The 27,998-nt window shown below is 42.8% G+C and overlaps 1 protein-coding gene across 1 annotated transcript; it reads left to right on the top strand.

Moving 5' to 3' along the window:
• Positions 1 to 19: 19 nt before the first annotated feature.
• LOC103774551 (chromosome unknown open reading frame, human C4orf22) lies at positions 20 to 27,998 on the top strand (the record flags this gene model as incomplete). Its single annotated transcript, XM_008941962.1, has 3 exons — positions 20 to 162; positions 25,391 to 25,520; positions 27,903 to 27,998. Coding segments are annotated over 3 exons (369 nt in total), but the record flags the coding sequence as incomplete, so codon positions are not given.

The following is a 27,998-nucleotide window of genomic DNA, read 5'->3' as shown; positions in this document are numbered from 1 at the left end:
CCACTCTTGTGTTTTCCAGACCATAATCTTCATTCGTGACCGAAATTCTCATGGACAGGAGGTGTCTGCATATATCGACTATGCACACAGACTGACAACAGATGATTTTGAAGTCTACTTCAGAGGGAAGAAAAGGCTTTTCCCTCGGAAGACTGATCTGAGGTATTTAACTTGACTCTGTTTTCATTTATTTGCATGAAGGGAATATATAGAGAAAGATGTAAATGTTTTTGAGTAGGAGAAAGCTTATGAAGTTTTTTTTCACTGCAAGGCAAACATCATGGATCAAAATTAGCATGGAGAATGGCTTTAAGAAGAGTGCCTTTTAGATGTATTTAGTCCAGAGTATAAAACTTAACCATGACATTGCAGCTGTTGCCTGCCTGCACCTCTCATTACACTGAGGAGTCTCTAAATAGCAAGTTGCTTTGATCGGTAAGAGCCCGCTTCTGGAGATGCCACGGGCCATGTGCCTGCAGTCAGCAATGGCTGGAACATCTCTAGCTTTGCTCACTCTCCACAGAGTCCATGGGAGAATTTCTTTGCTTTGAAAGTGGGCCACCTGCAAATAAGATGGTGTGTGATCTGTGACTAAAGAGAAGCATCATCAATGCGATTTTTTGCTGAAGAATGTGTTTTCCTTCAAACACATGCTGTGCCTGAGCATCCAAAGATACGTTTATGAGACATGTTTGTTCACTTATGTTGGTAAAGGACAAGTCAAAGAGTCTTGGTGTGGCAAAGCTGGCAGTCTGCTTCTGGCCTGGGACCGTGTTTAGCGCGGAGCCGTGCGTGATGTGGCAGGCAGGTGATGCTGGATACGGGGTAGAGGTGGAAAACATTTTAGTGGACTGGTGTCATGAATTAATCATCATAGGAGCCACCTTGGTGTAGAAGGACCAGGAATCTCCTGTTAGAAGGTAAAAGCTGTCAAGAACTAGCTGCAGTGTCATGTGCAGTTACTGTCTCCTGGTGAGAAGATGTCCAGCACGCAGGAGTTAGAGCATTTTCTGAGACTGGTGTTCTGTAACACAAATTGCTGCAAATGCTTTTTGGTCAGCTCTGGTGTGTGTTAGAGAGTGAAGAAGCAGGAAAGAGTTGGAAGGGGCAAGTGAGCTGGTGAAGGTTTTGTGTTATTCCTTCAGGAGACAGCAGATGTCAGTAATGAGGCAGAGATATTGACATCTCTCATGTACCGGAGATGGGAAACGAAAATCCTGGGTTTATGCTTTTAAATCACAGGGATGAACAGAAGTTGTTCTTTATGACTGAATTAACAACAGGAGTAAGCATAACATTGTGTCTGCTTTGCATTTGATATCCTTTCTACATACTGTGATTTTGTTATGGACTCATAAAAAAGCTTTTTTAAATCATTGTCATACCCAAAAAGAAATACCAGTGTGGTATCCAGTAGGTTTCCTTAGTCCTGGTTATTCTGAGTTTAGAAAGTCTCTTTTAATGTATGCTTCAACCTCTTTATCCTTTGCTTGTGTCAAAAGTAGGATACACTGCAAACTTCACAGATAGCTTAGTATGTTCATCACTTCTAGTGGTAGAATATAACTTTAAGTGATATTTCATCTAGCCTTTTTGTTGGAGAGGGGAAAGGGCAGGGGGGATACAGCGTTACCTAAATATGGGGTTTTAAAACTGGAATGTAACCCATGCAAAACTGCACTTGAACTTTCCAGCTGAACATAAAGGGAGGAAGTGAAGATAAAGCAAACATGGTGCCAAGAAGGCTGGTTTGTTTTAATTACATAGATAGGAATGACTCTGTGCACTGTAGTTAATGAGGTTCATGTGCAGATATAATTTTTTTTCTATATATATGACATTATATATATAGATACTGAAGTAGTCTTAGTGCATTGTACACTGGCTAATGAAAAAAAACCTTCACTTTGTGGTGAAATGATACGGATTTTGATGCATCACATGTACAAACTGGTGTGCTGGTGTTGGCTGGGATAGAGCTAATTTTCTTCATAGCAGCTGGTATGGGGCTGTGTTTCGAATTTGTGCTGGAAAAAGGGTGTTGATAGGGCATCAGTGTTTGTGTTGCTGCTGTGCAGTTATAGCTTGCACGGTGCCAAGGCCTTTTCTGCTCCTCGTGTCGCCCCACCGATGAGCAGGCTGGGGGTTCACAGAAACCTGGGAGGGGACACAGAGGGCACAGCTGACCCAAGGGATATTCCAGACCACATGACATCATGATTGGCATATAAAGCTGGGGGAATGCAAGGGGAAGGGGGCTGCTCAGTGATGGCATTTGTCTTCCTGAGTAACAGTGGCGCACATTGGAGCCCAGTTTTTCTGAGATGCCTGCCGATGAGAAGTGGCAATAAATTAATTGCTTTGCTTCGCTTGCTTATGCAGCTTTTGCTTCACCTGTTCAACTGTTCATCTCAACTGTCGCGTTTTTTCATGTTTACCCTTCCAGTTCTCTCCCCAATCCCGCCGGGAGGAGTGGGTGGGCAGATGTGTGGGGCTTAGCTGCCGGTGTTAAACCACATCACATGCTCCATGAGTTGTCAAGCACCACATTTTGCATCGGGTAGGTGTCTTCAGTGCAGTATGTTTCATTCCCACCCTGTCTCTCATGGTTAACATTGAGAATGTTATTGGGCAGATGGAGGACAGGTATGAAGTAACCCAGGAAGAAAGGTGTGGCTATTACTGTACTGATTTAAAGATTCTCATTGGTAGACAACTTACTATGCCTCCTAAAAACCTTTTTAATGATTAGATAAAAACATCCTGTTTCTTGATTGGACGCTTAAATTTGAACTTTGCTTGTTGAATCCTGTGTTTGTAGTTGTATGCCAGGTTAAATAGAGCTTTAGGATTATACGATTTGTAATTACACGGGCTGTAATCATCAAAACTGTCTTCAGCATTAAAAAAGAACTTTATTACAGGTAATTGAACATTTAATGGTTGTCCTCATCATAGCAGTATTATTCCTCTGACTCTTTGGTTTCTATCCAGCTTCTTCAAAACTTGTCAGGAATGCTCTTTGTGGATGTGGATAATTTGACTGTATGTATAATTTCATGCCTTCATCTTTGAATCACTTGTTGAGCTGTGAATATAAGTCTTTTCATTGTGTTTTTCTTCCCCGGACACTTAGGCGTTTAGGCAGGTATAAAAACATGTCAACAGCATATCTACTTCTTGGGTTGAAAGACTGGGTGTTTCTGTCAAAAATGCTCAGTCCTAAAAGTCATAGTTTCAGTTGAAATTGTTTGGAAGTGCTGCCTTCTTATACAACAGATCAGTCTGGGAAACTGCCTCATTTAGAGCTTTGCAGAACCCTTACTCTTGGTCATGCTTAGTCACTTGGGAGATTCTAAGTCTCAGATTTTGCAGGAGAGGTTAGTATCTTGTGCAGAGCTATCAAATTATCTTTTAAATTTATAAATCCATACTTTGTTGCAATGCATTTTTTCCTTCACTGTCTGAGGCTGTAGGAAGATACTAAACTTTCTCTCCAGTTCCCTCTGAATTGGGTTCTTGTTCACAATATGAAGTAAAAACACTGAACAACTAAGTTTGTGATATTCATACTTTAAAAGCGATGGGTAATATCAGAGGCTCTTGTATTTGATCTGTGTGGTTCCTCTGGATATTTTTGCCATTTTATAGCGTTGCCCTATCGAGGGAGTATTGTTTATATGATGTAATCCTCATTTGGTTCCAGTTTATTAAAAGAAAGGAATGTGTTAGGCAGTCAGTTCTTTAGCAGTCTGGAATCTGGACTATAATTGAATCCATTCCCTCTCAGCTAATTTATGTAATCTGATGAAAAACAAGTGTAATACAATTTGTTCAAAGAAAATGGAGAATGTTCACTCTATGAAACCATACCAGAAAAGCTCTCTGAATGAAGAAGTGCAGCATAAGGTGAAGCTTGGGCTGCCTTCTGTCTGATGGGCCATACTTTGAGAGTCTCTGCTAGTGATGGAGGATGAAATTAACATTTTGCCTTATAATTGTACTATTTTGCTTTTGTGTGAACTCTTGCCCTGTTTTTTCACTAGTTTTCTGTGGCGGGGTGCTAGGTATGGTATTTCTGATACCGTACACTGTAGTGTTGTATCCTCACGCTTGGCATGTGGTTGCAGCATTTTCATTTCTTGTTACCAGTGTGTACATTCTTTTCTAAAACCGAGCCAGGGAAGGAGCCATTTGCTGTAGAACATGGATCCTAGGTTTTCCCCTGAACTAATGGTCTGAAATCACTCTCTTATCTCATCAGTGAAACTCATTTGATTTTGGCCCCAGCACGCATCACTCTGAGTGTGGGAGGTCCGGCACTTGGGGCTTTGTGGTGACGCCTTGTGACAGGCGGGCACTTTTGGACGTGGCGTGTTGTTCCTTGCTGTTGGCAAGAACTGCCCGATCAGATTCTGCCCTTCTGCTCTTGTAGCTGAGCTGTGGTTTCTTTTGGCTGTGAGTGGGCGCAGCATTTGGCAGTTATTCGTTAACTAGGGTTGGAATTCCCTCCCATTTTATTGCCAGGTATAGTCTAAGATACCATCTGTTAATCTGTAAAAACCTGTAGGCCAAATAGTGGCCAGCAATATGTTCCCAAGTGTGGGGTGTGAGGCAACTTCTCCCTTCCCTGCTCTACCCTGTAACCCAGCAATCTGAGAGCAATTTACAGCAGCACGCTAATCCTACCCTGCTTAGCTAGGCGAGGTCCAAGAGGGAAGAAGTCACAGTTTCATGCTTTGCAGTACGGGCTGTCCCACTGTGCCAGGCAGAAGATGTGCAGAGCACTTCTCTCTTGAGGAGCAGGTGGTGGGAGCCTGCGAGGGAAGTCAGCTTCTTGGTAGTCTTGAATGCTTGCCAGTCAGAAGCTCATTAGTGTCTCTAACAATTGAGTGCTATGGATATAGACCACAAGTTAAGTTCAAACTTCATTTCAGGAAAAAGGTAAAAACATCCGGAGTTTCCAAAACGCACAATCTCCAGTTTTGGACAGGATTAGACAAGCTCCACCACCTAATTTGCAGGGATTACCATAGTGCTAGCAATATTGCAGTGTGAAAGAGTTCGGTGTTGAGGAAAAAAAACCAAACCCCTCTTCATCATCCTAATTTCACAAGGACTTTGCTGTGGCTGATGGAAGAAATTTCACTAGATATTTTTTCTAGAGATAAAGGTTTCAAAGGGGGTGACAAAGGTAAATTTTTTTTTTTATAGTTCACAGAAAGATGCTGTGTTTGTTTGTTTTTTTTTTTCAGTTGTCTGTCATCATGCTTAACATTTAGTAAACCATCTGCCTCTTCAGTTAGAAGTGCATTCTGCGTTTGTTATCCACTATTCCAGTATACCAAGCCAGTTGCTGTTGAGGCTTGGGGAAATGGGTGGCAAAGGGCAGCCCTAATGTGATTGAAGGCTGGTGTTGTTCCAGGTGTGTTGAGTGGAGACCTTCTTTAACTGTATGGGGAGGGAAATTATTCTTCTCACTGTTTACCTGTGACTCCAGAGGCCTTTTCTTACCTAATGGTGTCTATTATATATGAGACATGGTGTCCTAACTCACAGTTAATACGGCCTGATTTCTGGGAATTTTCAGAACCTACATTATTGTTGCTTTGAGTGGTATTTATGGCTTAGTCACCCATTGCTGTCTCACATTGGACATCCAGGACTCTTTGTCATAATCTTCAGATCTTTTGAAGGTGAAGTGATACTGTTGTGCTGATGGAGGGAGTAGCTGTGCAGAAGTCCAGAGGATAATTCTTCACTGCCACTTAGGTACCCAAGGCAACAGAGAGTGAGCAGCAGAGAAACACATAGGTGGAACGAGAGTACATTCAGACTTCACGTTTGAAGAAGAAAATTCGATTGCTGCCAATTTGGTAAATGTTTAATTTGGAGATGTGTGCTTCCACATCTGGCTTGTATTTAAATATAGGAAATGCTACTTTTCACTTTTATTTTTTCTGTTTTCAATTGAAATTCCAATCTTGTAAGAAAGGTGAAGTCTCTTAAGAGGAAAGACTGGTTTTATACAGCTTTGATTAAACTAACTGTATACACTTTGAAATAGGGCAATGGAAACTAGAAATCGGTAAGATCTTAGAAGAGAAAAATCTGTAACATAGGGCAAAGACCTACCACCAGAAAGTACAGAGGAGTAGGAAAACCTCTCAGAAAACAGAAATTGGCCAAACGCTTGTCTGGAATGTGATTTGCGTTGAAGCTGCTGTGTATCATTTGGGACTTGGAAGGGATTTCACGGCTGCTCGAGTGCGAGGATGGTGTTATGAGGAGCAGACAGACGCGTCAGGCCTTGGGCCCCTGACATGACAGCTTGTCTTCCTCTCACAGATTCCTGAAGAATAAAGGGAGTGATCCTGCGGTACTTCCTTGTGTGTTCACTCGTTCCAAAGGAGCTGTGCAGGCCAGGAGATCAAATCCTATATATCTTGCCTCAGCAGTTAGCTGTGTATCTTCTCACCAGCCTCAGTTCTCTTTTAACGTGGACCAGAAATGATGCTGCATTAATCTTTGCAATGCTGACAATAGATACGTGCTGATGGTGTCAGGCCAGTTTTTATTGAGCTCTTTCAAAGCGTCCCATTGTTTGCACAAGATCTGCCAGTCAACACATCACAAGCCCAGCCGTATCTCACATGTGGAGAATGTGCCTAACTCTCTTGAGCTCCATTTTTAAAGGCTCCTTTAAGGTTCCCACCAGAAAGGGCTTCCTGGCATGGCTGTGGTGCCATTAACAGTATTAGTTATTAACATCAAGGTTAACAGCACTGGAACAGGCTCTCCAAGGAGGTTGTAGAGTCTCCTTTCTTGGAGACCTTTAAGATCTGTCTGGATGTGTTCCTGTGTGACCTGGCCTCGACTAGATGGTCCCCCTCTGACAGAGGGGTTGGACGTGATCTCCAGAGGTCCCTTCCAACCCCTAACATTCTGTGATTCTGTAATTAGGCATTTGCTTAACTGCTTCTGTATCTAGAGAAACACTTAGAACATGTATTTGCATGCTTATCCAAGCAAGAAAACTGAATAAGGACCCTAAACTAGGGCTTTAATTACCAAATGTGTTTGCCCATAAGATGTTAAGAAGCATGTAAGTTAAAATTTGGTGCATTGTTGATTTAAAATATACATTAGAAAAACTGAGCGTGTGCATTGTGGAAGGAGAGGAACCGGTGTGGCACCGAGCCAGGCACGGTACAGAGTGAACGGAACAGCTCTGCCCTGGCGAGCACAGCCTTGGGTTGTGCTGTGGTGGCTGATCTGCGCATCATGCATTAGTAATGGGCATCAAAGGGACATTTATCAAAAAGCTTCGGTGTCCTGTAGTTTTGCGAGTACTTTCCTGGAAACTTTGTGCTTTTGGTTTGTTGTCTGGACATGTAAACGTTGGGCAGAGCACCCTGTGGTGATCCTGAGGCACCGTGTGATTTCTGCCGCACATGGGTGCCTGAGAAACCACTTTTTCCTTCTAGTTAGACCAGGAAATAGCTGTGGCTGAAGTCACTATATCCAGATTTTTTTAATGGATGGTTTTGTTGAATAACCAGTACTTTCTTCAGTTTCTGGGTATATCCCAGTGAAAATGATGGCAAAATTCTCCTGCTCTGCATTGATAAGTAATGGTATTGCTTTGGTTTCAGGTTTAACTGGAAAATTGCTACATCTTGCCATAAACACCATTTTTCCCTAATGGTGAGCAAGGTGAAGCTCCAGCCCCTGTGACAGATAGCCCATACCTGTGCCAGGCCTTAGAGACCAGAGGCTGTTTCCTGATGATTAACTTCCAGGAACCAGAATTAATACCAAGAGAGGGTTCTGTTGAGGGACCTGTTTTAACTCCTTGGAAAAACTTGCCCTAAAACTTCCAAAACTAGTACTTGGAAAAGACCTAGCATCTTAAAAATTTAAAAACAGGGGGCGAGGGGAGAAGGAGTGGGGAGAGACAGAGAAGAACCCCTAATGAGCTCAGGATAATTTGGCTGTTACTGGCTTTTGTGGCCTCATTTTGCAAACTCTCCTGTGGGAGCTATGGCAATAATTAAAGGTTCAATGACGGATAAATATGCAGCTGGATTTCCCACATCCTTGGTGAGGTCTGAGCAATCGGGTTTCTGAAATAAACATTTGTTTGAAAAATTCCTCAGGACCCTGAACCAAATCTGCTTCTCTCTTATGTTGCAGCAGAGGTCTGCAACTAATTTGATTGTGCACAAAATAGTATTTCCAGTTACAAGTTCTTGTTTGGTATCACTATGTTTTCCCTTATTTTTTTATTATTGTGATGCCACTTGTTTGTCTTTTCTCCTGTGCCAGTTAATTTTTCTGTGTATGGAAATGTCCTACACTTCTAATCCTTTCACTGTTCATCCTTAGATCTCAGCAGTGAAAAGGAAGTATTAAATTAAAAATCAACAGTGTCTTACAGGATCTCATTTTCTGGCTGCAATGGACAGGTCAAAGATACTTCATCAAAACCATGTTAGTGTAATTGCAGTCATTTTCAGTTTGCTTCTAAAAGTATTCTCAAAAAAGGAATGTGCACTTCAAAAGCAGTGTACCCTGACTGTGTTGCTTCCTCAAGCCACTGTATTGCAGTACTTACAAGCTTTAAATCAACATCTCTTTATGGGTATTAGGATGCTAAACTCCTGGCCTCAAGCAGAGATCAGTGTAGATAAATAATATCATTCTTTATGTTTCTCTTGATTACTTAAAAAAAGGGGAGATTAGGGGAGGACAACCTTTTGTTGTTTGTTTGCACTACAGAGTTCATATTTGTTTGTGAAAACCTTTCCATGATACACAATAGTGATTTTATTTTCAAAATATCCTGAAGGCACTCATACTTATGGGGAGCAGATGGAAGTCTGGTTTGTGAGTCAGTAAGCCTTCAGGAGAAAGCCTGAGGGTTGCATTTCAGCCTCATCCGTTTCAAGACAGGGCAGCTTGCTTTATGCCAACAGGGGGTATGCCAAGTAGGCGTAATGTCTCTCAGATGTAAAAATACTGCAAATGTTAAAAAGCATGTTGTGTCTTTCTTGACTCTTTTTTCCCCATCGTCCAGCACACATCTTCCTTTGCTTTCTCTGTGAAATTTATGCATGAATTTTTCCTCATCTTTAGTTTTGTTCCAAAACTACTTCTGTTTTAATTCGTCTCTGAATTTCCTTCATTCCCCCGTCTCCTTTTCCCCACTCGCTTGTAGATGCTTATAGAAAGCCCACTAAAATTGGAGGTTCCTCTGGGAAGCCTCGACACAGTTCTTTGTGTCTGTGTTTTTCACAGGAGCGGGACTCTCTGGCAGTTGAGGTGCCATGGTGTGCTCTCGGCCCTGGCATGGCAGCAACAAGGCTCTTGCCCGGGGGTGCCATGCTGGCGTTGCATTTCAGTGGCGTAGGAGCAGCCCTCCTTGGTTTCTGAGCCCACAGCCTGGGTCACAGTGGCTGTTCAGCATGATTCCCAGAGCTTTTTATTTTCCCTTTTATCCCAGGCTGAATGGTTGAGTGGAAGGGAGTTCCTATGCTTTTCCAAGTGGGTGCAGCAGGGCTCATTCAGTGCGATCCGAGTCTTGCAGCCCTAGTAAATTCTTCTGGTGCTTTTCCAGGGGCTGAAGTGTGAGACCAATTTAAGGAAACAGTGTAATGCAGTGCAATAGTAAAGATACCGTACATCTGCACATGATGACAACTTAACTGCAAGTACTCTATATGTCCCACAGGTTATTTTTATTGTGTCTCTGAAAATGACCACAAGCTAGAAAAGTGATTTAATTCCTTTCATTGACAGGGCTTTTTTGGAGGGTATGTTTTTCCCCTGTGATGAGTTTTTAAAGAGGCTATTCCCCTCCTGATGGCCCCCTTTCTTGATCAATGCCTGGAGACTATGGATTTAGAATGACATTCCAGGCTGATTAAGTAACAAGGTTTGGATGTGAAAGCTGTGCATGCTGAGCCAAGCCGGAGTCCTGGCTGTGCCAGAAGCGCATTGTTTCAGCGCTCCGCCTGGGCAGTGCACCTGTACCTACGCTCTGGAGCTGCCACTGAGGAAACCTGCCTGCAACCCTGCTTCTCATTACATCCCCAGATCAAAACGTTCTTTGTAACAACATGATATCTGCCCAGCTCCCTTTCCTGCGCTGGTGCACCCTGAGGTTTGTGGGATCCTGATGCCACGCTCTCCAAGATGTTCAAAAGCTAGGATAAACATTTGGTAATATGGATTTATGGCTTTCTGTGCACAGGCAGATCACACATGTTGTAACCACGCTGAAAGTATTTCCTGAAGAACAGCAGGAGATAGGGTGGAAGAAGTACAGGCTAGCATTTTGGGTGGTGAAGGAAAGGTATTTCTTCTGGTTTTAATGGTTTTTGGAGCTGATAGTACCATTTAAAGCACTTACTACAGTTAGCAAAAGAGAGACACTTGTGGGTTTTTTTGCAATGGAACATTCAAATCTATTCTCACATCATATGATCCCACATATATGTTACAATATATAATCCCAACCTTTTCAGCCCAAAACTGATGAAGTAAGAATTTTCACAACATTTGACTCTTTTAATGAAAAACCCCCAATTAATTTATCAGACCTGTCACATCAGCTAAAATAAACAAGGAAATAGAAGAAGCTTTTATAATAGAAGCCCTGTTATTTGTTTAAATAACCCTACACTGAACACCAAAGTAGGGACAAAAAATGGAGTGCTAAGTCTGTGATCTGTAGATTGCTGTGTGGCTTCAGACCTACGTGCCTAAGAGGAAGAGACACGTTCCCCACATGAGAGCCGGCGCTGGGTCGGATGACCCTGCACACTCGGACCGGGGAGGATGGGGAGGGCATTTTGGCAGAGGCTGTTTGCTGTGGAAGGCCCTTCCCTCCTCTGTGGGGCAGAGGAACAGCGACAGTCCTTGGCTTCCAAGCCCGCCAGCAGCAGGGGCATGGTGAAAGCCTGGAGCAGTTATGGGCAGTGATGTGCCAGGGAGTTTGCAGTCTTCCCAGGCTGTATTTGCATATCTTTAATAGATGGGTGTTGGTAGGGTTCCTCCTTGAATTTTTACAGTAATTTTCTACCAGGTTCACGTTTCCACTTAAACACTGATACCTGCTTGCAAATACCTTTCGATGTATGTGTTTCTTACATAATTACAACTTTACATAAAATACCAAAGCATAACATGAATTATGTTGTGTTCTGTACTTGTGAAATTCTGTCTTGAAAGAGACAGTTGACAGATTTTAAAATGTCTACGAGGCAGGAGCTGTGGTACCATATCGCTTAGGCTGGATGCATAGGAACTGGTAAATTTTCTCAGCATCTGGTTGAGAAGATCCCTTTTTTCTGTTGTTGGATGCAGCAATATTCTGTTCAATATGACACATATAATATTTCCAGTACTCTGAAATGCTCAACTACATTGAACAGATGTGGACAAACAATGATTACATCAGTTTTAAACCATAATATTTGAGAATCCAGCTCAAAACATTAGGGAGGGGAACAGCTTATCTATGTTTCTTAATTGAAAACTGCTAGAAAGTTGTTATTTTGCTATAAGCCAAATTTTCCCATTGTGCTATTCTAGTGTTTCGGTAAGCAATTAATCTTCTTTTTTTCTTGTGCATGCCCCACACATACTGTCTTCGAAGAGACATGTTTCTTGAAAATGTTCTTTGTAATTGTTTTGTGAAGTTCTGGTCTCTATCTTTCGTCCACCGCAGTTTGTGGAGCTGCTCCCTGTGCTGCCTGGTGGGCAGATGTTCCCCATAGTTGTTGCATTTTTGCTTTTCCTCGTGTCGCTCAGTCCTTGTCTGTTAGATGACAATTGTTGCATTTTCTCGTGGTCTTAAAACTCTTGTAACCTATCCATTAGTTAATATCAGCATAATCTTACTGTAGCTCTCAGGGAACTTTATGGATAAGTTCTTTTGCAAAGTACATAAAAGACTGCTGTCTCTGGTTTTATATGTTATGAGATGATATACATACTTCAATGAGAGTTCTAACATTGCTCCTAAATGAGAGAGGACTTCCCAGGATTTGCAAGTGATGATTCTGAATATCTTTCTTTAAAAAAGTTGCAGCAGGTTTGGCCTGAAAGGGAGATTTTGCTTTCACCTCTCTGGAGCAGGGTTTTATTCGTGTGTAATGTGCAGATATGTGAAAGGCACATGAGAGAGCTCTTGCTGGAGCTTTGTTCTGGACCTGACTGAGATTGAGACTATTTGACTTTTTATTTTCTTTCTCTTAGAACAAGTCTTTTTCAGACATCCAAGCATCTTAGTCTTGGATGATGCACAAGATATGGGATCTGCTCCCATTCTCCGAATACTGCAAAATCCCCCCTGTTCTTTAGAGTATATCTTAAAACATGGAAAATTGTGAAAGGTGGGACACAGGTTCAAAAAACCTCTTTTTTTCTAATACCAAACTGATGAGGGCACTGAAGCTGTTTCCAGGAGGCCTTCATCTATACTTCTGGTTTTACAAGATTTTTGCTTGTCTTTAGAACTGTGTTAATGTTCTCATTAATAATTATGCTGTATTTTTTTTTTCTTGCTCTGGTTTGGACAAGTTCAAAGCATTATCACTTTGATGCTCCTCACTTAAAATGCTTTCATTTCAATCTAACACTAAATATGATCTTCTGACCTGTGAAAATTATCTATATGTTGGTGAAGAACAAGGATGATTATTTTTGGGTTTTTTTTGGTTTGGGTTGGTTTTTTCCCATATCTGGTTTTCAATCATCACACTTGCATCTAAATTCTATCAGACTTGTTTTCCTCCCAGCACTGATGTTTGACACTGAGCAGTGTCTCAGCCAGACGCCTCTGACCCAATTTGCTATTGTTGTAGAATTAGTTCAATTCTCAGGTTTTATTTCTCTATACACTGGTTAAATAGCTGTGACTGTTTTCCTGAGCGTTCATTATCATCTAGGCCAATGACTGCCAATTTATTTTTTAACAAATGCTGTTAGCATGTGAACATGCTAGCAATATGTGAAAGACTATAAGGGAAGGAACTTTTCATCATCATTTGAAACCATGTCAGACCTTAATGAGGAGTGTGGCAGCCTTGGGAGAAGAATCTCCCCCTTGACTGCAGCAGGACTAAACTTACAGGTTCAACAGGAGCCATGCTGGGTAGGATCAGACTCTGCAGGTTTTGAAGCAGACCAGAAAATCTTTCTTTTGTATTATTTGTGATAATCTTCTCATATTATATCCTGGGGTGAATATTTCATGGAAAAGTTCAGAATTTTCTGATATCCTGTCAGAAAGTTAGTGAAATCTAGGCAGTGTAAAATTCTGAAAAGCAGCAAAGTCACACAGGGAAGAAAAATTAAAACTGTAGGATTGGGGCATCTTGGCTTTTAGTGCCACCATTCACCTTTTTGGACATGATGTTTTAAGTAGTTTCACATCTTCAGTGTTATGATGCTCATGATACTGTGTAATCGTACGTTTTGGTGGACACACGCAGAAAGAGTCAAGCATGTCCATGGCCTGCCAGCAGTAAGCAGAAGAGGCTGATCAATGTAAGCTAGAAAATAATTGCTTTTAAGTTATAGCTTGCTGAGGAGGTTGTTGCTGTTGTTTATCTATAGTACACAATAATATCCGCTGTACATTTGCGTATTGAAGACAACCAGGGAGATCGATTTTCTTAACTGCGTTGCTGATTTTGGTTTGTTCAATAGGTTTGTTCTTTACAGGGCTACAGATTCTGCAGTCATTGAAACCACTGTATAAAGTGTACACCTTCTAGATACCTGGTCCTTCAGATCTGACAGGTGCCACGTTCATGTCATCAGCTGTTTATCTAAATAGCCTTGTTTGGAACAGTTGTATTAACTGCAGCTCCAGCAGTTTTTCATGTGGGTTTGTGATGTTTTGATCAATTTCTGTCATTCTGCCCAAGGACGTGTACCTTCTCGGTTTGCTTCCTGTAACCGCGGGCTGTTTGCGGTGCACGTGAGGAACAATTTCTGCGGCCAGTTCACTCCCATCACAATGCTTTGTTGGCATGCTGTTCTGCCAATGACTAGGCCCAACAAGAATGATACACCCAGCAGAAAGACAAACCAGTAAGTCGAGTGTATTTTAAACAAGAAAGTCATGACCTGAATGACCACCGGGGGTACAAACAAGTCAACCAGTTCATATATAATCGACACCACCCCCAATGATCCCAGAAAAGACATAACTTGGCCCATAACAGGCGGTATAAACAAAGAGCCAATGCTTCCCGTATTTGGCAAGGGAAACAGACAGATCACAAAGTTAAACAGATAGGATAAAGGTGCCCACATGGCAACTCTCACCCATTTAGCCCGTGTTCACAAAGGTCTAAACAGACTGGGGCCCAGCTCCAGGGAGAGTCAGGAGGTCTTCCCTGAATAAGGAAGCTCTGTGGAGTGCACTCCACAGACAGACACTCCTGACTCCCTGCAAGTGGTCCCAGCTTTTATCCCCAAGCAGACACCTGACCTTTGTCAACTCAGTGCGGGACCCCTGGGGCTCCTTTCCCTTATGGCTCTCCCTGCAGGGCCGGCCGCACCCTGGGGGGAAGCTATAAGGCAAACTCACCACCTCTTTATGAAGGGCTGTGGGAATCACCCATATGTCAACCTTAATTCAGGGCTAGGGGTTCAAACCCCAGCATTTCACATGCTCTCTCCATTACAGCAGACCACGACCTATCTTCTCACCTGGGAGACCCAGCAAATGGTTTCAAACCACTCTCCCCGTATCCCCACATACACTGCACCGCTTCACCCACAAGAAGTTCTCCTTCAACTTCTGTCTCTTTTTCCTGTTGTCTGCTGTTCACACATGTATGACTTCTTTGTGTTCATTGAGTCTCTTCCTGGGATGGTTTTTCTGACCCAAGCATGTGCACAGCTTTCAGAACACTGTGTATTCCTGTTGTATTCAATGTGTTCCATGTAGTTTGAGGAACTGGGGCCTCTGTCCTTTTTATCCCTCCAGATTTCAAAGAGGTCCTGGTTATGGGCTGTTTCTCATTTTAATGTGCAAGTAGATGACAGTGTTTCACTAACTAGTAATACATGTGTGTATCTCGTGCATAAAAGCTTTGCAGTCAGATTACAAGTGAGGAACCTACTGTAGAGAAGAGATAAGGAATGTGAGTACTCTGTATGCCATTTTGCTTGATGAATATCACAGCTCTGCTGCCTTGTTTGGACTGAAAGATGCCTGATGCCCTGTCATGTCTTTGCTCTTGCTAAACGTACATTTAAATTAGATACATCAGACTTTCAGATCAATATTATGTTTGTGATTTGAAAGCAGTAAAAAAAAAAAAAAACCTCTTTTCAGTAGTTCTGTTGATTTGAGCCATTCAAACTATAAGTCGGTGTGCAACATGCTGGTAGGGATGGGTTGTATCAGTTTTTTAGCAGCAAAGAGCACAGGCGCTGCCTTCTTCTGTACCAGATTTTCAGCCATAAGAAACTAAGGGAACATACTAAGGCCAGTGTTTGCAAGATGTGGTACTCAAAGTTAAACCTACTTTTTATGTAACTAAGAAAGTTACTTTTTAAGAAATTTTTTTTTTATGCTATTAGATGCTAGTGATTCTCCCCAGACTTAGCTGTCTCCTGGGTACTCTGGTCCCACTAAATTGTAGCAAAACACATCTTTATCGTAACTGGCATTGGCAAGTTTGAAACTACAAAGCTCATTTTGCAGCAATTCTTACGTCTCAAACCCAGAGTTTGTAATCCAGAGGTTTTCTAAGGATGTGTTTTACAACAGCCCCTCAGATATAATAAGCTTAGGAGTGATTCTGCCAAAGACCTTTTTCCTCAAGACAGGGTAGTCCTTTCCTGAAAAGCTGGAATTTTTGCCGCTTGAAGGGAAGTTAAATTGCTCAAGATAGAAACTACTGATGCATTCTCATCTCTCCTGTTCATGTCTATTTAGAAGCTTGAGGTCATTGAGAAAATCCTGAGCGTACTGGGGAGGTAGGGCAGGAGGGACACTGTAGAGCAATATTTTGAAAATATGCTTAATTATTTAAGATTCGTCTTCTAAATATTTGTATAGTTAGCAAAGTTTAGAGGCTGTGAGGCTTGCTACACAACAGCTAGCAGCAAACAGCAAGGCAGGCCGGTGCCCCACCTCCATGGTGCCTGAGGAAGCACCTGACAATTTCAGACTTCTAGATGAAGGTGCAAGAGGGTGCAGTTCTCAGTGGCTGAGATTACCCGTGTGCCATTTCCCAGTTCCGTTGGGAAAGATGTGTCTTAACATCCCCAGGTCACTTGGTAATTGCAGCCTCAGTCATTCAGCAGACCAGTTGCTCTGAGGTTTCCCTCAGTGCCCAGGCCATTAGGATTTCCTTTAGTGAGGTCTGGGAAGGAAGAATCCTTTCCAAACCTTGAAGGCTGTCTGTCTCCCCTGGCTTTACCTTACACCGCTGAAGTAAAATACTAGGAAAACGAAGTGTTCATTTTTATAAAATTATCATTTTTCATCAGTTCAGCTGATAATTAAAAGATCTACCACATGGTTCTATAGCTGACTTCTTTCTGGACTCAACTCGTTGCCTAAGAAGATTACAGTTGGAAAGAAATACCCTTTGAAAGAAACCACAGGAAGAGAGAGATGCATGCATCAAGCCTGCTTTGAATACATGCCTTCAGAAAAATCCATCATTTTGTCTCAGATACTTAATCAAACTTTGATCAAGAGGCTAGTTTATTCATGGCTGTTACTTCCTTTAGAAGGGAAGATGTTGCAGAAGCCAGCCCAGCTCTGTAAATACACATATCCAAATGGATCTGCAATGATACTTCAATATTTTCTTCGCTAGCTTGCCTACCTCTCTAGTTGCCATTTAGTTCCTCCAGGTCTTCCTGCTCATCTTGTCTTCTTATGACTCTGATCCAACAAAGCACCTAGGCATTGTTTTCAGTGCAACTTCAGCACACATCTGAAGGTCATGTTTTTAAAAGTGTTAAAGGCGTAGGCAGGTGCCCCAGGGGATAGTGAAAAACCCATGGAAGCTCCCTGAAATGCATTCCGCCTGCTAAAAAACTGTCAGGCGCTGGGAATCTGTCTTGGCACTTACTCATATCCTTGGTGCCTGAGGCAATTAGTTGAACGATGGCATGGGGCTGTAGTTGTTCATCATACTCTGGGGTTTTGTTAATGAAAGAGGAGAGCTACTAAGTGAACCTATGTGACAACCAGACAGATGCTCTACTGCGATGATTTTCTTCATTTATATGTTGACCTTTGCAAGAAATTCCCCTCAGATAATAAGTCATTCCCTAGATTTGATTCTTTTCTGAGGAAGATTCAGCGATCTCTTCTTCTGTCTTGATGGTGATTGTTGTGTGCTCCTTTATCTGCCATGGTGAGGAACTGGTTACAGCAAATCCATAGTAAATGAACCTCAGGTCTCCTGTTGTCCAGAGTGTTGCTCAGAACCCCATCTGGCCACACACTTGGTGTGGAACAGGGACAGAGTGACTGCTGCATGCGTGTTCTTGTAAGTGACAAAGCTTTGTTTTTCTTTTAACACCCCAGGCCTGGCTGGGAGGGAAACTTGTAAGACAGAGATTTTTATTCTATAGCGTTGGTTTTTGGCTCCTGTATGAAGATGCTTTGAAAAGGCACATTAGGAAAAGAAGAAAAATCTTGATTGGCTGACTGCTACTGTAATCACCATATACTGGTATGCAAAAGAAGAGGGACTCTGGTTTTGTATGTCAATATGTTGGCTATATGCATATAAAGTTCTGACAGCGTTTGACAAGACTGCAGCATTCCCAGATTGTGAAACTACCTGGATTGCATGGATCATCTCAAACAGGCAGTAACATAGTCTTTCCATTATGATATTCTGCAGAACAATGTTGCAGGTTAAGGATTTTTTAAAAACAGGTAATGATTCTCTTGTATAATTCCCCATTTGTAGTTCTAAATCCAAACTCAACAAAGGAAATTAAATCTTTTGCACTAAAAGGTTTTTTTAAACATTTCTTTGCACTCCTTAAGGTCCCATAAAGAACTGTTCTGCCGAGAGGCTGCGATGAAGGGAGAATCCTAAACTTTGGAAAAGAGAAAGAAAACTTCATATAGCAGTTAAGGGTTTGGTGATTTTAATGATATCCTCCTGAAGCACGCACCTGGATTATGAGGGCTGAAATTCGTGGCCCAATTGAAGTCCTTTGGGTTTGTTGGAGGGTGAAGTGCAACAGCTTGTGACATAACAGGACGACAAGATGGGAGGATGCCCAGTTGGTGACGGTCATCTCGATCCCACTGCGGCACGTGGGATACCTGTGTGTGGGCGGGCGTATGCAGGTGGTGTAGCTCTATCGTGTATTTGTTGTGTTATACATATTTGAAATCGTTTCTGACTCACAGAAAATTCATGATTGGAAGAAAACATGCAGTCCATGCAACAAATTGTTCAACAGTTTTGTGTGAGCGTGTGTATGAAATGGAGGAAGAAAATCTATCCATTTTAGATGCTGGTAGACAGGCCAACAAGGTGAGCTATGCAGGAGCCATTAATGGGGACAAGCAAGAAATGTGTGCATTGGCAGTAGCTGAGAACATAGATAGAACTGTGGTTTTCCATATAAAAAGGACTATTTTATATGAAGTTAGAGGTTATAAGTGTGTCTAGGAAGAGGCTGAAAAACAGAATCACAGGATGATAGCATCTTTTTGCTGTGGGAATTCCAACTCTCCTATGTAACAGAATCACTTTCCAAATTATCTCTATGTTGCTGCTACTCGGACCAAGAAATAGGCCAAGCCATGATACACTCAAAACACGCCATTTAGTCAGTGCTTTGATAAGAGCTGCATGTACCATAGGAAAGCTTCAGAAATACAGCATCCTTGAGGCACTCGTACCCTACATCATAGGATTGAGGTTGGTATCATGCTCTTGTCCAGTCTAGACACTGTAGCTGATAGGTACAGCTTTATAAGGGAAGGCCTGGTAAAATCATGGCTCCGGCCTGTAACTTGGGCTAAGCAGAGAAGGGCTCTGGGAGGGTGACTCAGCTAGAACAGAGGAGGCAAGGCATGCTGTGTGTTTGCACCGTGGTGTTTGGTGTTTGGTTAAAATGAGTTTGTTGTGCCTAAAAAGTATGTAAACTAATGGTCAACTAATGACATAAAAAGGACGGGTTTTTTGTAAATAAAGTTCCTTCTTTGCACCTGCCTGGGGACTCTGTGCTGCTCCGTGTGCCTGTACCGACACAAACATATATTTCTGAGGTGTTGTGGGTGTATTGTCTGGTGAAGCTCATCGCTGGTCTGCTGCTCCCATTAGCCACCTTGCATTTATCTTCACCTTTCGGCACGTTGCCCTTCGTGGTATACCCACAGATTCATGAAAGCTGACTGAAGAGGCTTGTAGAGTGGGCGTACAGTTTAACATCAGGTCATGGCAGCTGCAGCTGCTCATTGTTTTTGTATAGCACACTCCTTTTTGCTTCTTCATGTAATGAAAAATTGGGCAGTCTTAGAGGCACATCCCAGGCAGGAGGTGGAGAAGCCATGCGGCTTGAGCGTTATCAGGAGGAAAGGGTAAGCTTGAAGGGTTCTAGTACTAAGAGGAGCTCTGCAAGCCCTTTGATCTCAGAGTCACTCCAGTATGCCACTGCCAATGTTAAATGATAGCAGGCCTAAGGCTTGTCTCTGTGCCCCACTAGATGCTTCCCTGCACTTGCTGTGCATAGCAGTCATGGTCAGTCCTCACGGCAGGGTCTCCTGCGCAGAGGGCTTGGCTGTCTGCATCCTCGTGGGGCTGGTGTTACAGCATCAGGTCAGGAACTCGGCCCTCCCATGGAATGCTTTGTCACCATTCTCTGTTGAGCCAGATTCCGGTGGTTCTGCTGTTGTTTGGGTGAGATGCAAAGGAAAGGCTGTGTTGAGGAACTGCATTGAGAAGGTGCTGGTGCCAGCCACAGAATGCTGCTGCAGAGCTGTCTGGATTTGAGCGAGACGGAGAAGCTGCATCTCCGCTAGGTTTGGATGTCTCGGTGCTAGCTGGCACAGCGTGCAGCCATGGAACTGCCCTGAAGCAATGATGTGCTGTGGCTGACCCCACTGCTGATGGGGCCGCCTCTCCCAAGTTCAGTAATGAGATGCCCTGAACTACACATTAGGCAAATGGCAAAGGCAAGGACATAACTGCTGTAGAGATTTATTTTCTGGCTGTAGTGCTAAACCACTCTGACTGTGCCAGTTCTGAGCGGGGAAGCCTGGCCACAGATGAGAGGCAGAGATCCCCATTACTCCCAGTGCCAGTAGTAGAGGACGTGTCAGACACTCACCGTCAGGACAGTGACTCCTGTCCGTGCAGTGGGCAGTGCTGAGCTTTTCCCTTGCCTCCAGGAGACCAAGGCACAGATTGGTTCTGTGGGCCAGATGCTCATTTCTACCACCTTTGTACAGGAGTTCATTGGAGTCACTCATGATTTACAACCAGTCTGCAACACAGTCAGCCTCGTAAGTTGAGCCAAATGATACAGGTTTTTAATTTGGTAGTGACAACAGAGCACAGATAAGCAGGAAAAAAACACCGAAGTGGCTGCTGCCCACAGTAGCAGTGGACAGATCAAACTACCTCAGTTTTCTGATGTCTTGTAACGTATCTCACCCTACCCTGGCAGTTGTTTGATAATATTTCAGTCAAAGCTGCTTCAAGATGAAAAAGAAAAGCAAAACCTGGCATCTTTGTGTTTTGTAGGTGGAAAAAGTAGCTTGTTTTTGTTAAACTGGAGATCTGTAACATGCATCTTATTATGAAACAGCAGTTGGCGTGGAGTCAGGCATATGTCCTGTGTTATATGGTGTCGTGTCCCATGAGGCATTGACCTCGTTTGCACCAGAAAGCTCTGGAAGGACTACTGGGCCAAATCCCATCCAAGTATGTTGCTACTTTGTCATAATTGGCAAGCACATGCAGAATGCTAGTTTCCCTCTATTAGAATGACTGCTAGGGCACTCCCACTGGAGGGCAGAAATAAAGAGAACTCCAGGGTAAAGGAGCTGCTGCTTCTAGTTATTCCCATCTTTGTTGTCCTGCATGCCCCTATCTCCCTTGTCTGCACCCTTCTTTTGCTGCCCAACTAAAGCAAACTGGTCTGTGAATTACCAGGAGGGGGTCAGAAGCCAGATACTTTGCATCGCAAATCCATAGAACCACAAACTGAAAAAAGCTGTTGAACCATCATTGTTTATAATTTGTTTTTGACTGAAGTCCCAGTCTGCTATAGGGAATGGTTTTATCTTCATGTATGTGTGGGTGGGAAGAGAGAAGTAGAGAAGTGAATCAAGGAACCAATCCTTATCCTGAGGGGAAGAAAGAATAGGGTAGTATAATCTAGCCCCATGGGATCAAAGGTGGGGCTGATGCAGACATAAACACCTTTACAACGTGTTCTGTCTCCCTGATTTTGCTGATTTGAATAGTAAACAGTAAGCTGGGACAACAAAGCTCTCACCCTGCAGACGCACACCTTCTTTTCTTTTGGTCAGATGGTGATCAGCAAGCCTCAGTCAGTTCGTTGTCTGAAGCGTTCTCTGGCCTGTCCAGGCATTTCAAACCCTGGAATAAACTCTGTACAAAGTTCTTCCATCACAGCTGGTTTCACAGTATGGAATAAGGAAGAAGAGGGACAGTCACACACTGAGGCATTAAAATCAAGTGTGTAAGCTTGGCAAAGATTTGCCTCCAGCTCCCTGAATGTGAACAGCCACAGGTCAGCAGCCAAAGCACCCCAGCTGCAGCTGGCACTTGGCACTCTTGGCTGCTCTGCCATCAGTCCCCACATCCTAGTGAAAAACCTCCACCGTTTTTTGTGCCCTCATCCCCCTGATGAGCTGTAATAAAGCCCACCTTACGTCTCACAAGAATGTCAAGTGCTTTAACACACGTTCACAAAAGGACCCAGAGATTTTTTGATGAAAGACAATGTGCTGCCATCTCGGTACCTGAAGGATAACTTTAAGGATAAAAAATGCTTTATTCCAACTCCTGTGTTCTGGGAGGGCATCTGCCTGCCTGACAGAATGAAAATCAGCTCAGAACAGAATTAGCAGATGAATGAAAAACCCCTACCTCACATGTTTTAGTCTTTATAGTGTGCTATTTGTTACATACCACCACACCAGCAAGTCATTGTCAAAAAAACCAAAAAAAAAAAAAACAAAAAAAAAAACCACCACAAACCACCAAACCCACCCCCAACCCCAAGATACATTCTTCTTACAGCTGGACTGTGGGCACTGCTAAGCCTGTTGTACTCCACATACTTAAGGACTGTGTTGAAAACTGTTGCTTTTGTGCCAAAACACATGGTAATCAAACAAAATAATAATAGGAAAAAAATGTACACTGAATTTTTTTCTTTGGCATTTGTTCATGTTCATCTGATAGTATGTTTTTATCTCAGGATAATTTAAATATTGAAAGCCACATGGAATTCTGCTAACAAAAATTATCTTGATTACACTGGGATTATAGTAACTCCTAATTAGCACTTACTGCTGAAGTTTGGTTTAGTATTTATTCCAGAGAAAGAAACACAGATGGGGTGGGATTCCCTTGGTCCTGATTTCCAGCCCCTTCTTCTGGCAGCAGCCTTGTGGCAGAATGCATCGAACACAGTGAGCAAGTCTCGCCTCAACAGTAACTGATAGATAGGTGACAGACTGCTCCAGAGATGCCTTCTGCAAACCCTTTCCTCATCTGGACAAAATGTTCTTCTCACCTCTGACCTATTTAGTCTGTAGTAAGAGTATTTCCTGCTACCATATATTCCTTGGTCTTCCAGTCATAGTTCTCTAGCTGCAGCAGTCCTCCTTATCCTACTTGATGAAGGTGGGAGTGAGGCTTACTTGAATCTCTTGATATCATAGAATCCTTTAGGTTGGAAGAGACCTTTAAGATCATCAAGTCCAACTATCAAGCCAACACTACTAAGTACTAAGTCCTCTACTAAAACAGAATCAGAATTTGTCAGGGTTGGAGGGTCATCAGTTTTCAGTCAAGAACACAAATAAAGGTATGTTGGGGGAACTTCCTTCTGTGGGCAGACATCTAGGCTTCCTGAAAGCCACCACCTCCTCTCCATCTCCTGGTCTTTGTTTTTGAGAACCTAAGAATGCCAGAAAGCTTGGGGCTCATATGTGGGAAAGGCAGACAGAGACATTGCCCCATTCTCTTAACCATCAGTACAGTGTTCACAGCGATGCCCTTCGTTTTGCCGGCAGACTTGGGGTATGTCTCACATCTAAGCACCTGAAGGAAACTAATTTGTCATGGAGCACAGAACTGTTTGCACTAGACATTGGTTTCCCAGCAAAAAGGCTGTCTGAGCTCCAATTTTGTCTTTGCTGGCTTAAATGGTGAAGTACAGTAAGAGTGGGACTGGAAATTTGGCAGAATGCAGGAAGTTATTATTTGACAGTTAATTGGCTATTTCCACCTTCAGGTATGTTTAATTTCTTTTTAATGAATGAGAGGAAGTCTTTGCAGAGAGACATGTATCTCTGTGCCCCACCCCCTGATAATGTAGATCAATTCCTTTCTGGTCTTGGTTTTCCCGCAGAAACAATCTGGTTTTGTGCAGTTGCGCTCATGAACCAGGTTGTGTCCTGGGGGATAGAGAAAAACTGTATGGATAAAAGAATGTAACTGAATAGAGAGTTAAAAGAATCTAGGTATTTCATTTCTATATAAGTTTGTGCATATTCTTATTCTTTGATTTATCTAATAGTGAATGAGAAAAATCTTCTGTTTACCACTTAAAGTGGGTACTCAGGATCATTAAATAATTCTGTAGGTGACAAATTGGTGTGACCAATTAGCATATCAAAGCAGCTAGTACTACTGAGCTGAGTGAATTATGTCCAGCCACCTTTCACTCTTCTTGTGTAGGCATCTAAGCATAAGGCTGCACAGAGTTTGAGAGGGCTACTTGCACTAACTCGCTGGAGGACATAACTTTGTGCTGAGGGAACCGTCTGACGTGGTCTGGCTATCAACTTCAGCAGCAAATCACCCTCTGATGCCAGCGATGCCAGGATGAATTCTCTAAGGGTGTTGTAGATCCATTCCTGAGTCATTATACTTTGCTCCATTTGTACCAGAGGTATTTGGGATGGAAAAAAGTTTAGCATACATAGCAATAAAGCCTATTTTTCTGTACTCTTTCAAAGTGAGGATGAAATTGAAGCTCTTTAAAAACCAGAACCATGTATCTAGTTGGAGTGGAGTATCCTTGAGCAAGGCAGGAAAATTAAAAGGTATTTTGTACATTTCTTGTATCCTCCTACATGTGGAATTATTTCCCAACCGCCGCTTCTCCACCTTATGCAAGAGATACGTTTGTCTGAACAGCAGCAGCAGAAATGCAATGTGTGGCTTCAGTGGTCAAATGAGCATCCCAGCCAGGTACCCGAGTCAGTGCCACCCCTTTGTGCCATTTGTAGGTACATCTGAAAGGGTTTCTGCATGAAGAGTAACAGTGACTGTGCAAATGACAGACTGTTAGTTGGCTGTGTGGTGAGTACAAAGCCTGAAAAGACTGAGGTCAGGTGATAAAAAGTTTGAGAAGTGAAAAAAACAAAAGCATGAGAGGGCTCAGGGAATTCCAGCAGCTCTCAGCTGGAAGAAATACTGATAAATTGCTGGCATCTTCCTGTGCCCACTTTGTATTTGATATAGTAGACTGATTCATTTTGACTTTTGTCTAGTGCCAGACATTTTGGCAATAAGCAAGCCAGTCAGCCTGATCGAATGGTTTGCTCCAGAGTAAAGTTTGGGAGAGGCTTCAGGCTGACACCTACAGCTCCCTGAGGAGCTGGATTTCAGCCTCTCCCACTTTCAAAAAGTCCTTACTATAAGAATTGTATTAAAAACAAGAGAAAGGAAAACAGTGAGGCAATGAGAAAGTTTGTGAAGTCCTAAGGGGGAACTGTCAGTTCCCACATCTGGTTTGCAGGTCTGTGGTGGTCTGGGAAGCACATTCAGGTGGCCTACAGAGTTGTTTCCACCACAGTAGTAGCTCCTAAGCACTACCACTTCCCGCTAGTTATAACCCGGGCTCTGTTTAGGTAACACTAGTACTGAATGGATGAGGAGAGAGCTAGGGGCCTCAGTTTTGGTCTGCCAGAGATCAGATGCGTAGGGCCACGTTTGGACAGGTTTTCTAACATTTCTGTTCCTCAGTGCATCTGTCTGTCTTTCAGAGGAGCTGTTGTGGAATTGAGAGCTACTCAGCATGAATAAGGAGGTCAGAATCTTCCTCTGTGATGGAAGAATGACATCCATTAAAAGTATAACATATCTGTTTCACATTTTTACAGCTTTTACAACTGGAATACAAATGTCAGCACTTCAGATTCCAGCCCAAATTACCAAGTGATGGCAGAAAATGCCTGTGGACTGCTCTTCAAGAACAAAAGTAATAGGAAAATAATAAATGTGGATCCCAAGGTAAATGGTTGGTTGGTTGTTTTTTTCAGTATCCTAAATTGCCTTTATGCTATGGAGTTTGACTGTGAAACTGCCAATTCTAATTGCAAATAGTGTCTTTACCAATACGCACCTAATAATTCGAGCTTACTCAGACATGCTATTCCTTTTGTTAACACAGCTGCTCTGGTCCCTGTTGGGGTGAACTTAGTTCACCTTGTTTATGACTGACTGTTTCTAGGCCTTTCCCTTGTGACGACAAAAATCAGCCATTGAACAGAGTGGTAAAACTAGAGGAATTCTGAAGCAGGGTTTCTCTGATACCCTGCACCTTTCCCTGCTCTTTTTCCTTCCAGTCAGGAAGGTTGAAAGAAACTGTTGCCCTTACTGCCAGGATAGGCTGCAGGCCAAGGCTGTGTCCTGTTAATTGGATTGTCAAGCACTGCTATGGAAAGGGAAGCATGGGAGAGGGAACAGGCAGAGGAGGAAAGCGGGCACTGACGGGAAGCTGCGAGCATAGGTGTGTATAAGCAGGTATATTTGGTGTGGAGAGACTCTGTGTTTTACTCAGAGGGTGACACTTGTGCCTCTCACTAAAAAGTAAAATTGCCAGTATGTGGACCATGCCCTGCGGCTGGTGATTTCTATTATGAAACATGCCTGCAGGTGGATAAAAATAAACAAATATTGGATAAAAATAAATAAATATTTGGTTTCTTTGAAACAAAAGCTGTAACTTGCAGGAACTGTTATATCCTGAATCCTAGTGGGGTCCGCTGAACGCCAGCAAATCCAGAAAGCAGAATCAGTTCCTTTTTCTGCATCATGGGCTATCTTCTACCTCAGCACTTCTGCAGGGGTGAGCTGACAGCAGCAGGATTCCTTTCCATACTGCATACAATCCTTATTCTTCCTCCTTAATACAAAAGATTTGAAAAGGCCTAAGGAAAGTGGCTCCATTAAGGTAATTTAGTTTTTGTAGTAGATGGAGATTGTCAAGGGCCTAAGGGTCAAACCTGGATTTTAAACCCTTTCCCTCACAAAAGAGAAATATGACCCTAGATGCATCTCCTTGTGGAGAGCTGTGGTTCTCAAGCATGCAGTATAAATGGTTCAGAAGGATTGACAAACTGAATAAAAGGAAGCAAGATACTTGTGTCTCGGTAGCACTATAAACTGGTGCTGCACGTTGTGGGCTCTGCGTCTCCTGGAAGCGATTGAAAGCGCAAACGTATGCTTTGCTTTCACCTAAAAATGGCTCTGATCCCATTACTGCTGAAGGTGATTGATCTGTGTCATTATTTACACAGCGGTTGAATCCAAACAAACCAAATGCTTGAGTCATAGCCGGGCATCCCATTTTCAGCCACAGTTGAAAGCTGATGAAATTGCCATGGGTATTTTATCTTTCGTGTTGAGAGCCAAATGGGTAATAACATAATAGACAGCTTCCCTCTGTAAGAAACCAACCGTGTTCCTCTGATGCCAACCGCACTTTTTTAAACTTCACAGCTGAAGTCCTTGGACTATAGATTGGATGTGACAAACACACCCAGGATTCGGTTAGTCTCAAAACCAACATGAATTAAGCTGGGTAATAATTTCTTTGGGTTTCTACAGAACTGATCTAGGGTGATGGTTTCTTTGATGTGTTTCCCATGAAAGATGGTCACATATGAATAGTAACATACAAAATATCAAATTATAGGCATTTCAAAATAAGCGCATTGGTTTGTTAGAAATTCAAAAATGCATACCTAAAAATGTGTTTGGTTGCCTTGAAAGTAGGCCACCAATCCAACTTCCTGCAGCTGCAGAACATCTGTAAGAAATAACAATCCCTTTAGTGCCTACGTGAAAGATCCTTGCATGCCAAAAACCACGCTGAGAAGTGTTTGTGTGTGTGCCTTGTGTCCCTTCTCCCGCACCCACTCCCCCCGCAGGTTACAGGGCACAGGCCTGCAAGTCCCCGTGAGATCCATCTGGCCATGGCTTGTCTGTCACACTCACTGATGGAGAAGAAGCTTTTGAGATGTGTTTGTTATGGGCCAAACTGAAATCGGCATGAGTTCTCTCTCATGGGTTTCAGCTTAAGCAGACTTAGTACCGGCTGCAGGATCTTTGGAAGTAGACCATCTCTTTGACTAGTTGATGGTCTGCTTGTTCCTAGTTGTATTTTGCTAAAAGAACTCCATCGCTGTCTTTGCATCAGCGAAAACCACTGCAGGAGGAAAACTGCCCAGGGGCAGGGCATTAATTTAACCTTCACTGTGAAATCCCCGCCCTCAGAGCCAGTGGCAATTATCAAACTTTACATTCTAAGGGAAGAAAAAGAAAATTTGTGACATTAAAAACCCTATCTTTTCTCTCTCCTCACTGAGTATCTGTAATATTCTGTTTCAGGCCTACCCAGGAGACAACACGACACGGACACCTGTGGAAACAGATCTCTATCTCCATGTTGTTATCTATGACCATGTTGTCAGAATAGGGACCTAA

Source organism: Merops nubicus, unplaced genomic scaffold, assembly GCF_000691845.1.
Source record: "Merops nubicus isolate BGI_N331 unplaced genomic scaffold, ASM69184v1 scaffold36266, whole genome shotgun sequence".
Classification (NCBI taxonomy): domain Eukaryota; kingdom Metazoa; phylum Chordata; class Aves; order Coraciiformes; family Meropidae; genus Merops; species Merops nubicus.
This window is presented reverse-complemented; position numbering and strand designations above follow the sequence as displayed.